We start from the raw sequence: 12,829 nt of genomic DNA on the forward strand, positions 1-12,829 counted from the left end.
ATGTAAAACAAGAGGACTGGTTCTAGGGAAGGCGTGAGAGGTCCAGTCCATCAGTCCAGAACCTCTGATGGGAGCTGGTCCATGAATAAAAGGACAGAAAAGAATGCCAAGACATTTTCAGGTTTTAAAAATAGGAAAGTGCCTGAGTTATTTTCTCTCATTACGTTATCTGGCAAAGGTTAACTGCCAATTGGGGAAGGGCCGAAGCACTGCACACAGAACCTTCTGCAGGGATGGCAATATAGGTATGTCCCCTCTTCCATACGTAGCTGCCAGCCACATGTGGCCACTGAGCATTTGGCTCTTGTGACCAAGAGATTGAGTTTGGTTAATTCATTTCAATTTGAATAACCACATGTAGCATGTGCTAGGGGACTGGATAGTGTGGAGCAGGGATTAGAGGACACTGGAAAAGAATGGCCCCAGCACAGTGCACAGGGTGGCGGGCGGCAAGCTAAGCAGGAAAAGGCTGCCAGAGCTGGTTTCCCTTCAGTGAACGCCATCGGCTGGGTCAGAAGCAGAAATTCCTCTCCAGTCACTGAGTTACTGAGTGACTGCAGCCAAGCTTAGGCACCTCATCTGCTATCTGCAAAGTAAAAACTGGAAGCATCCCAACAGTTTCTAGAATAAATGTACTGAAATTCCAGAGCAGCAATAGGTTAGAAATGCAGCCAAGAGCAGACCCTAAATTACCCACTGAAACTGGGGACTGAAACCAAATAGCCATTATCCACAGATAAGCTCCTGACTTAACTCTTGGGACTTTTTCCTACATCTTACCCTTAAGCTTTTAAACAAGCATTTCAGCTTACCTCTTCACACTCTTTACTGCTTGTTGAGTTACTGATTTGTAAGGAAGGGCAGGCAGGCAAGGAGCCTGGACAGGGCTCACAATCAACTATCGGCAACACTTTCACTAACAGTTTGCTGTGGAAGAGCTGCAGATAACCTGCCTGAAAGGCATTTAATGGCTAACATGATGTTGTGGTTGTTTTATTAGTCCTCACCCGAGGATATATTTATTGTTTTTAGAGAGAGAGAGGAAAAGGGGGGGTGAGCAGGGAGAAGGGGGGGGGAGAGAGAGAGAGAGAGAGAGAGAGAGAGAGAGAGAGAGAGAAAGAAAGAAAGAAAGAAAAAAAGAAAGAAAGAAAGACAGGGAGAGAGAAACATCGACTGGTTGCTTCTAGTATGTGATCCGATCTGGAATCACACCCACAACCTAAGCATATGCCCCGAGAGGGAATTGAACTTGCAATCTTTTTGGTGTACAGGGCGGTACTCCAACTAACTGAGCCATCTGGCCAGGGCTGATGTAACTGTTTTAAATACCAGACAGGGCCCTGGCACTGGCCTGCAAACCAAAGGGTCACCGGTTTGATTCCCAGTCAGGGCACATGCCTGGGCTGCAGGCCAGGTCTCTGAGTGGGGGATGAGCGAGAGGTAACCACACATCGATGTTTCTCTCTCTCTCTTTCTCCTCCCTTCCCCTCTGGCTAAAAATAAATAAATAAAACCTTAAAAAAAACCTTTAAAAAAGTCCCAGAGAGGTAAAAAATTAAGATTATGCAAATGCAACTTAAATGCTAAGCATTATTTTAAGAAAAACAGTACCTGTGTACATTTTCCCTCTTCCTTCTGCAGAATGTCTACAAAACATTTTTTAAAAAGGCTGTTGTTATCCCTCATATGCCATCAAATTCATTCCCAAATTCAAAGATGATCTGGCAACTGTACATCTAGAAATTTATCTTAAGGAAACAATGACAAGTTTGGTGGGGGGAATCACAAGAATGGTTTTGAAAATGACAATGCAGGGAGTTTGAGCAAGAACTGCAGAAAATGACTGAGATCATATAATATTTTTGTGAGTTTATATACGAGGATAGACCCAAAGGAAAATGGAATTATCTTCTGGAAGGTGGGCCTCTTGTCGTAAAGGCTTCCCCCACTAGGGTGAGTGTTAAAGGAGCCCACCTGCATCAGTGCACCAGCTGGCATTGTTGTGAGAGGCTGCGTTCGGCTTCAGTGAATTTTTTGGGAAGACTTTTCAATGCATTTGCCCATTTCATGATGGGTGGTTTAGGAGCGCACCTGCCCACACCTCACTCAGTGCTCAGAAGTTTTTGACTAAAACCAGCATGACACCCGTGTCCCACCCTCCCTATTCATCTGATCTTGCCCCAAGTGACTACTTTTTTGTTTTCCCAGATGAAAATCTTCAGTAAGAAACGTTTTGCTGATGGGGAAGAGGTGAAACAAACAAAAAATGGCCAGAACACTAAAAGGCATTAAAATCGACAAGTTCAAACACTGTTTTGAGCAGTGGAAAAAATGTCTCAATGGGTGTATTGCCTCAAATGGAGAGTACTTAGAAGGTGACTGAAAGTTAAATACGTAAGAATACATAATTTTTAGAGATAATTCTGTTTTTTGGGGGTCCCCCCTCATAAATCACTAAGGCTGCACTAAGAGACCCAATGTACAAAGGGGCAAAGAACATAAACCAGTAACATTAACCAAGGGAAAAAATATGGCCAACTGACTAATGCAGATAAATATACAACCATCCATTATTAGCAACAACAACAAGGTATCATCACGTGGTCCAGTCTTTTCAACTTTTCATTTGAGAACATCTATTGTTTCTAAGTTAAAGTCATTGCCTCCCCCGAGAAGTGTGATATATATTTAACTTGATTTTAATCTATTTAGTTTTAATTTAAATGATCTTAATTTATAGTCATACTTTATAAATATACCTCATTTACAAGAGTAATTAAAGGTTTGGAAGATTATGAGGGTCAACGTAAATGCTAATGTAAGCAAGATGGCAGGGATGGTTAATAGGTAATCATTTGGAAAGTGAAGAAATATTTTATAATCGTATTTTCTGATACATTTTCAAACATAAAAGTAGGAAGAGATATAAACTATTAATAGTCTTTAAAAACTGAAGATCCCATAGTAATCTGAACCATCCAAGGACAAAAGACACCACCGGAATTTAGCTACAACTTGAGCCCTACAAATCTCCTGGCCTCAGTCCATGCCAACTTAGAACACAGCCAGCGGATGGGGCCAAAGACTCTTCTTAGGTGTCGGCAGTGACAGGACATTCCTCCTGGATCAAGGCCAAGCCATGCAAAGAGGATACAGTTTCCAGGGGGCGGATGTGGTAAAGCAAGAAAAATACTTGAATAAATTTTGTAAATAAACTTGCAGTAAGAAAAAAAAAGAAAAAACCCTCATCAACCTCTTCCAATAAACTAATATTTTAAATTACAATACTAGTAATAATAAATAGTAATAATACACTAACTTACATACATACCACTTACTATGTGCCAGGCATGAGATACATAATCTCCATCCCTAACCCTTTATCTATAGTTCTGAAATCCAAAAAGCTCTAACAGCCCAATTATTTTTACTAGTTCATTTGACAACAAAACCAGACCTGAATAAGTACAAGACTATTAATAATATTTATCTGATTTGTGTAGCTATGAATATATTTTGCTATAGAGATAGGAATGTGTTTAATTATGAGGTGTTGCCCAGAGTCCTTCTGGGAGTGTTTTCTTCTATGCCATACATAAACCATATTATTGTTTACAGTGTAAAAAAACTGCAACTCCCAAAATACATTCAGATAAGGGATTGTAGAACTGCATTCATTTAATTCATACAACTTCCCTTTGGCTTGGGTACAGTTATACCGTCTTGCAGGTAAAGATTCGAGGCATAGGTCACACACAGTAAGTGGAAGAGCTGGCTTTTGAATCTAGACAGTCTGGCTCCAGAACCTGTATTCTTAATTCCTACACTATGGTTCTAACATGTTCTAAGTAACAATAATTTTATTATGTGGAATATTTCTGATTGGCAGGTGTAATATTATCTATAAAGTACTAGACTCCACCTTGCTCAGCTGGGCTATATTAATGCATGGCCCCCTATTCTTACCTACCCAGTCCACTTAACAAATATGTTGGCCCTTTGAATTTAAAGCTTTGAGACCCTGGTAAAGTGCTCTCCTAGAAGGACTAGACTCCTATCAACACATCTTCAATATAATTGGATATAAAATTTAAATGTAAATAACTTTTTTAGGTGTTTGTTGATTTTAGAGAGAAAGGAGGGGAGAGAAACAATAATATGAGAGAGAAACATCAATTGGTTGCCTCCTGTACATACCTGACTGGGGATTGAACCTGCAATGTCGGTATGTGCCCTGACCGGGAATCAAACCCACAGCCTTTTGGTGCATGGGATGATGCTCCAAACAACGGAGCCACACCTGCCAGGGCATAAGTAACTACTAATTTTTGACATTTTAAAAACTACACATACTTGTACTTTTTCACTGTCTAGTTCTTTGAGTTTCAAATCACTGCTTGTGATTTGAAAATGTGCTGATAGTACTTCAGGGTTACGTTAATTGGTTAGCGTGTATATATAACACGTTATATTATTTTAAAAATATCTAGCAGTCAGCTATTAAGAGCAGCCATGACTGCCTGACAAGATCATTTCATCCCAATCTTTGCCAAATGAACCACAGCTAAAAAACTAAGAGCAAATGGGCAGAATTCAAAGAAAGTAACCATGCTGTATACCTCAAACACCATTCCACTCCAGAGAAACACTAAACAGTGTGCTGGCAAAAACAGTTACTTGGCCTGTTTAAAACAAAATCATATAAACATATCCAGCCTATCAAATCTTGATATTGCACAACACATACTAATTACTGTCTATGAGCTGTTAAATGTTGAGTGCTTATCACGTCCTAAAGGCTTAACATGCAATAGCTCATTCAATCCTCACATTTTATTGGAAGAAAAAGGTGAGGCGCAGAGCTGTCAGAAGCAGGCGCAGGTCACTCGCCAACAAGCACGGGTCTGTCAGTTCCCGGAGCGAAGTCTTCACTGGTGAACTGTGAACCTCCTCAGAGAGCCTCTCTCCTTGGCTTCGAAAGTCAGTTGGATTATAGCTCTACCTTTCTAATGGGTTGTCTTCCTCCCCACCTCCACTTCTTAAAAAGTTACAATAAATTTCAAAAAGAATAAATATAGATGACCATGTACTCAACACTGAAAAGTAACACATTTTATTTTAACGATAGTGGTATCAAATTATATAAATAAGTAAAACATCACAGGTGCAGCTGAATTTTCAATTGCCCCCTCTCCCTAGAGGTAACCATGATGCTGACGTTGTCACGTTTTTATACTTTTCTAATGTTTATGCATCCTTTGTTTTTAAAATTCACAGAAATGTATCTTACTGCATACATTTATCTTACTGTAACATCCATTAGGAACACTTGTAGTTCACCTTCACCCACTCTAGCTATGGTATTGCATTTCCTTATAGCACATATATAGGAACATACATAGCACATATGAATGTGCTCTAGTTTGTTTCATCCATCAATGCTGCACCAAACATCTTTACTTCTCCTCCCTCCATCCCAACTGACACTCCTTTAGCTAGCTGGGAATGAATGATCCCTCTTCTCTGCCACCAAATCAGACCTCGGTGTTCTCGGGTTTCTGGATGTTTGTATCTGAAGTAAGGTAATATAACCTAATTATTGATTCACCTTGCATTTACTTCATCACTTGTGAGGTTTAACATCCTCTGAATGTCCTTAACCATTTTTTTCTCTCTTCTATGAAATGTCTGTTCATATCCTCTGCCAAGTCTGGAAATAGGTTTTTCTTTTTTCTCAGTTGACTGAAAAGAGCTCTTTTTCTCTTCTGTGCACCTCTGCAGATTATAAGGGCTGCAAATATATTCTCCAAATCTGTGGCTTGCTGTGGTAGGCTGAGTAATTAATGTCCTTTCACCTCTACCTCCATCCCCCAAAATGTCCACATCCTCATTCCTAAAACCTGTGAATATGTTACCCAACATGGTTAAAGGCCTTTGAAGATGTGATTAAGAATGAAGAATCTTGAGCCTTACCCAGGCAGGCCTAATACAATCACAAGGTCCCTATCAGAGGGAAGCAGGAGGGTCAGAGATAGAAGACCGAAATTAGAGTGATGTAATTTGAAGATGGAAGAGGGCCATGAGCCAAGGAATGCTGGGGACCTTGAGAAGTCAGAAAAGGTCAGGAAACAGACTGTCCCCTAGCATCTTCCAGAAGTCCTGCCAACACCTTAATTTTACCGCAGTAAAACCCTTTACAGACTTACAACTTCTAGAACTGCAAGACAGTTGCTGTTGTTAAACCACTAAGTTTGTGCTAGTTTGTTACAGCAGCAATAGGAAACTAATACACTTGCCATTTACTGACTTGTACTCTGTGATTAAGTTCATCCTACTACAATATCATTAAGGTATGTTCCTATGTTTTCCTCTAAGTTTTAGTTTGTTTTTCACATTTAGGTTGCCATTAATCTGTCTGGAACTTATTTTTGTGTTTGGAGTAAAGCGAAGTTCTATCTATCTTTTTCCATGCAAAGGGCCAATTGTCCCAACACCATTTATTTAATAGTGAATAACAGCCCCACTGTGATGCTGTTTCTGTCACTTTACACATTTCATTATTGATGTCGGTCAGTTTCGTCTATGCTGCCCTACTCCACCGCTCTGTGTGTCTCTCCTTGTATCTGTACCTGGTATCTTAGTCATTATGCTGTATGATGACATACACATGTGGTCTTGCCTGTTGTTCTTAATATCTTGACTATTTTGGACGCCTATTTTTTCAAATTAATTTCAGGATAAGCTTGTCATATTTTACTGCCCTCTAAAAAAAGATGAAAGTTCCTGTAAGCATTTTGATTGAAACTGTATTAATTTGGGGAAGACCACAATTCTACAATATTGAGTCTGCTTATCTACAAAAATTTCTGTCTTTGATGTCCTTCAATAAAGTTTTTCTAATTTTCTCCATATAGAACTTACTTGCCTTGTATTACATTTATTCCTAAGTACCCTATGGTTGAATTGCTATTTATCTTGTATTCTACGACTTCAAAAAAATCCATGTTAACCCTAGTAAGTTATCTGTAGTAGATACTGTTGACAATTTTGTTTCCTCCTTTCTACTTTTATAGTTTTAATCATATTACAGTGGCTAGGACTCCAGAATAATGTTGAACAGAAGTGGTGATAGTACAGCTCTTTGTCATCTGCCCGACTTCAAAGGGTAAGCTTCAAATGTCTCCTTAGGAATTTGATGTTTACTGTGGGTTTCTGTTGGCCTTCACTTTCAAAATGTACGGAATAGTTAATAGCATTAAATATATGTGGATTCAGCTGAAAATTTAATAGTAACCAAACTCCTCTGTACATTATAAACTCATTGCTTCCTTTCATTCTGTGGCTAGATTGATAGTCGTCTTCTATTTATAGCTGTGCGCCTCATTCCATACTCCTACACAGAATGAACGGCCAATTCTTACTCGACTTCTTAAGATCATTTATGTCATCACTGTCATAATTTCATTTGAAGTTTTTCTACAGCCTCTTGTTACGATGTTTCTTTTGCTGTGCCTGGTTATAGCGGCCAGGATTGGATTATTACTTCAAAGGAGGCCAATTTCCATGCCAAGGCACCATGGAGACACGATAGAAGCAATGCGACTGCTGCTCCCATGGAAACATGGTAAAGGCAGGTTACCCCAGACGCTCCAAGGCCAATGCTGAAACATTTCATTTAGGTATCCCACCCACTCCCACTCCTAACCCACTGTTTTGGGGACTGTTATCACAGTATAACCTTACTGAAAGCTAATACACCATCTTACTCCCACAGAGCATGTGAGTCCTAAGGCTGGATACATTCTTTTTCATTTCCAATTAGAAATATTCTCAAAATACTTATTTGCAACAAAACAGGAGGCTGTCATAAATTGGAAATACTTGTTTGAACAGTTTATTTACATATGAATTAACTGAGTCCAAAAACTTGCTTTGCCCAAGGTCACATTAGTGAGAAGCAAAATTATAAACTATGCTCCCAGCTTTTTCCACTGTAAAATGACTGCAAATTATGCACTCATGGAGTTCTGGAATGTAACGTATGTCTGCACTAATACAAGTCAGCCTGGAGCACAGTGTCATTGTAAAACATACTGATCTTATAAAAAGATAAAATTTGACTCCTCAATAGTATACCATGGTGACCCTTTAGCGTGAGCTGACAGCATGTCTGGGAATGCTGGCTATATGTAGGCACCACCCTCAGTTTTAACTTTAAGGTCAACTCAACTGGACAGAAATATTTCCTAGAATGAATCCAGAATCACACGGGACTGTGGCATAGGGAGTGGTCTTAACAAATACATATAAAAAGGCATATCAATCCCTAGGTGAGAACACAGGAAGAGAAGGGATGTGGAAGGACTCAGAGGAGCAGGCTCAGTAGAGCGTGTTCAGCATTTTCCAGGGAAAGAAGGCACAGAATCTGGAGAAAGCAAGCAACTGGACCCTGGGGAGTGGGGGGAGTCTCTTCGGTGGAGAATGTTACCCCAGGTAAGCTAATCTCAAGACATCTACCTCACTTCACCCAAATCTATGCTCAACAAATAACCTTCTGATGACTAATTCAGTTTCCCATGTTCTTCCAGCGAAGACAGAAAAATGCCCAGGACGGAATTCTCATGCATTCTCATCACCAGAATCCACGCAGAACAAATGACCGAGCTGACCTTCTGGTTTACACATTAGTCTCCTAGGTCTGGTCGGCTGGGGGCTTCAGGGCCACTCATGTGAGCGTGGCTGACTTGGTCAAGGAAATGCTCCCTGCCGAGGCCCCCGCATAGGTAACCTGCGGGTCTTCGCTGGGACGCCAGACACACCTTATATTCCATCCGTTTCAACACCAGGCCGCCTGCCTAAACATGTCTTCTACAAGACTTTTCAAAGATGTAAAACATACCATGCAAAGGCATTAAGAAAATGAAATGTGTTATCCTTACACAAACTGAATATACTCTTTAATCAGTTCTTGGAGTGAAAAGCCTATAGCTCTCAAATCCTTCCCAAAGGGCACCTTCACCTGCCCTGCCTGGATTCCACTGGGTCAAAACAAACACACAACCTACCTAAAAACATTTCTCTATTTTCACTACTAATTTAAGTCATTCATTTTTGACTTCAAGGATGTAAAAGAATTGTAATTCTCCAAAGAAAAGCAGTAATACTTATTGACTTCAACTCTGCTTCTAAAATTCCCTCCATAGAAATCTAGTTGGTTTAGGTTTAGCTCATTGAATGTGGAGTCCTATAAAATCCTTTCAAGACAATACCTAGACTTACATATTTTGCTTTTAGAGTTAATACCAAATAAGTATGCTGGTTTGACCACTAAAAATTCCAAAGAAAACCACTTTCCAAGTAATTGTGGACCCTTTTGCAATGCCTTTTCAGCCTTATCAATAATTGGAAAGAGTGCTGAGACCATATGTCTTTTTTTCTACCAGTTTAACCCCCACAGGCAGGAAGCATGAGTAGCCACTTAGTCTTTCCAAGCTGATGTCCAAGTTGGTGGCCACTGAGGGAGACCAAGGATTCTATTTCTATTCTTGCTTTGCAGCCAAGATTATTCTTAGCCTGTACCAGGAATACTCTATCCAGGAATGCCTTGTGACATAAGACTACTTTGCCTGGTTTGGGATCAAAGATCCTGAGCATGGATATCACCCCTGAAGTCAGCTCTGGCTGAAAGGACTGAGTGATTCCTACCACCAGGTATGGCTTTGAGCCATCTCATTGTAAATCTCTGCTTTGATCAAATGCTCCTAGGGAATCCCCATAACTAGTCATTTTGAAAATATCCTAGATCCTATTTCCTTTGCACAAATCGTAACTGGTAGCCCAGAACTGCTGTTTCAGAGTAGTGACCCTGTTTTTCTCATGTATAAAATTCTGAGGAAATATGACAGAAAGGAGAAACCACTTCATAAATGTGGCCCTCCAAGGTGACCTAGATAATTCTGCACAGACCAGACAGGAAAACCCGAGTTTCCCTGAAAACAGAGTTTGAAATCAGTATCAGTTACGGGCCATGCCCTGAAGTAGCACTGTAAACCTGAGTAGTAGAAACATTATGTGATTTGTCTAATAAAATGATCGATTATTTTTATTAAGTAGCTATTACAATTACAGCCATGATACTAATAGCTAACACTTATGAAATGCTCACCATGCACTGGACATCTTACAAGCATCTTCTTATTTAATATCCCAGTGGCATTATAAATTTATTATCTTTTACAGATGAGGATACTAAATAACTTTGTCAATGTCACTCAAACTGGCTAAAGTATCAAACTGGGATTTAAACCCAGGTCTGTATGACTCTAGTTCATGAGTTTAGCATTCCTGGTTTTTTTTAAAAAAAAGAGGAAAATATCAATGTTACATGTTACATTCTGGTTCGACTTCATGAGTGAATCTCAAGTTTATAATCCACAATTAAATTATTCAAACTTTTATATTTGCCCACGTATCATTTCTTCCAACGTCACATTCTCATTTATGGTAATTAAACTGGACAAGAAAGTCTTACAATTATGCATTCATCAAAGCACTTACATAGTCAATGGGCTTGAGGGATTTGATTGTCAATGTCGGGCAGCCACAAGAAGGTAGGTCAGCATACAGGCCTTCTTCTAATACACACTGGTTATTAGAAATGTCCTCTTGGTAATACAGGAGCCAGCTAAAAAGAAAAGCCGGGAGACGCTCGGTCAGGCTGCCTGCCTCGGCTGCCAGAGTCGGCTCCTCAGGATGCTGTGGGAACCGGGGTAGGAGCACGGCGTAAAGTCATGGTGCTGACCAGCGCAAGTACTCACCATCGGCCTACAAAACAGGGCTATCGCTATCGTTATTGACTGCTCACCATGTGCCAGACAGAGGCTAAATACTTTACAGGTATTATTTCACTGTGTCCTCAAAAATTCCATGAGATAAAACCGTATTTTTATGGGCAACACAATGAAGGCCTGGAAAGGTTAGGTGATTTGCTCACGGTCTCCCCAACTATGACATGATAGAGCTGAAATTTCAAAGAAGATATCTGTTTTAAGCTAAAGACATTAACTTCATTTGGTGCCCTCGAGTGTAAAACTCTGGGATCAAATTATAGTGATTATTAAGGCCTTGAACATTAGAAGTTTTGAGGGGAAAAAATAAAAGTTTCTGCCCTTACTTGACGATGAACTTGCCTTCAGTCTGGGGGTGTTAGAAGCTAGACTTCTAAAATCACACAATGGTTTATAAAATCTGTCACCTGCACATTTGAAAGCTAATTAAGATTATAAAAAAAAAGAAATAAACCCTTTGGAATCTTTGATATTGAATTATCCTCAATCCAGCAGTCATCGAAAGCTTGGTTAAAACATGCTGTTTTGAGAAGGAGCCCAAGGGATAAATGAACAGACTGTTACTACTTCAGTTCTGGTGTATTTAAGTTCTAGTCCTGTATTTTAAGATGACCAAAACTGTCCTCTGGCTACACCAGGTTTGGAAAACCACAAAAATGCTGTGACACTGTGACTTACTGTCATATCTTCTATGTAATAAGCATTTGATAGCCAACACTCATCAAAGGTTTTCAATGTGTCAGGCATGGAGTTTAGCCCTCCATGTGCATTGTTTACTTAGACCCTGTGAGACCCCTTTGAGGTTGGCACACTACCCCTCCTTTACAGATACGGAGACTGAGGTTCAGACTGATAACCAGTTTGCTTAAGGTTACACAGCGGGGAAGAGATGGAACTGGGCTCAAGTCCAGACCTGTCAAGCATTCCAGATACTGATACAATCACCATGGTTCTTGTCTTCTTTTAATTAACTGGTTTTTGCGTGTTTAAATGGTTTAAAGAAATTAAAAGAAGATATTTCATGACATGTGAATGTTATATACAATTCAAGTTTAATGTCCATAAACAGTTTTGCTGGAACACAGCCATGCCCGTTCATTTACGCAGAGTCTGTGGCTGCTGTTGTGCTGCGGTGCAGTGCGGAGTAGCTGGGGCAGAGCCCGCAGGGCTCACCAGGCTGAAAACATTTACTGCCTGGCCCGTTACAGAGAAAGTGTGCTGACCACTCGTATAGAGGGTAGGGTGGAAGTGCTTCGATGAGTAACTGTTGGCATAGGAGAGGATGGGGCGGTGCACTATAAGGACAGACTGGAGAATGGATAGGGGGAATGAGACAAGCTGGTGGTAAGTCCTGGAAGGGTCTGAACATCTGATGGGTATTAGAGAATGACTACAGGATTTAAAGCAGAGTAATAAAAATATTAAAGTGCATTTTGGGACAAATAAATGGGCAATGACTGGTTTGTGGTAACCAATGGAAGTCATACAATACTGGAGCAGAGTTAATGAGGACACTAAAGTTCCTCAAATGGAAAATAAGAGATCCCAGTCTCTCCTGGTTCAGGAGAGAAAGGAGAATTGATGAATCCAAAGTTTCTTGAAGAACAAAAAAAAGGACCTCAATGAATTATTAGGTAGATATTTGATACATAGACATGCTGCTGAGCTTTACACTTAAAAATAGTTAATATGTTAAATTTTATATTATGTATATTTTACCATAATAAAAAGTCAATACCTAGAGAATACACACACACACACACACACACACATACATATTAGCCTTGAGAATTACACAGTTTCATATACATGTGAGAAAGACCCAGTATGTGGCTTCAATATGAAGAATATAGTATTCAATAAAAATGACCAAAGCCATCATGGGTCCTATGTTTGCTCTGTGATCTTGGGGCAACCCTAACTCTGAGCCAGGGATCCTCATCTGTGAAATGGGGATGATAAATACTTTAAACAAATTAGAT

General features: G+C 39.9%; 1 protein-coding gene across 3 annotated transcripts in view; it reads right to left on the bottom strand.

Moving 5' to 3' along the window:
• CRYBG3 (crystallin beta-gamma domain containing 3) overlaps positions 1-12,829 on the bottom strand; it is a 113,157-nt gene that overhangs the window by 15,345 nt on the left and 84,983 nt on the right. For all 3 annotated transcript variants that reach the window (XM_054577398.1, XM_054577400.1, XM_054577399.1), the window contains one exon: positions 10,558-10,684. In XM_054577398.1, coding sequence (XP_054433373.1) covers positions 10,558-10,684 — 127 coding nt within the window. The remainder of the gene's footprint in view (positions 1-10,557; positions 10,685-12,829) is intronic.

The sequence above is a fragment of the Pteronotus mesoamericanus genome, unplaced genomic scaffold (genome assembly GCF_021234165.1).
Source record: "Pteronotus mesoamericanus isolate MK-2021 breed Mesoamerican mustached bat unplaced genomic scaffold, CSHL_Meso_final contig_42, whole genome shotgun sequence".
Lineage (NCBI taxonomy): Eukaryota > Metazoa > Chordata > Mammalia > Chiroptera > Mormoopidae > Pteronotus > Pteronotus mesoamericanus.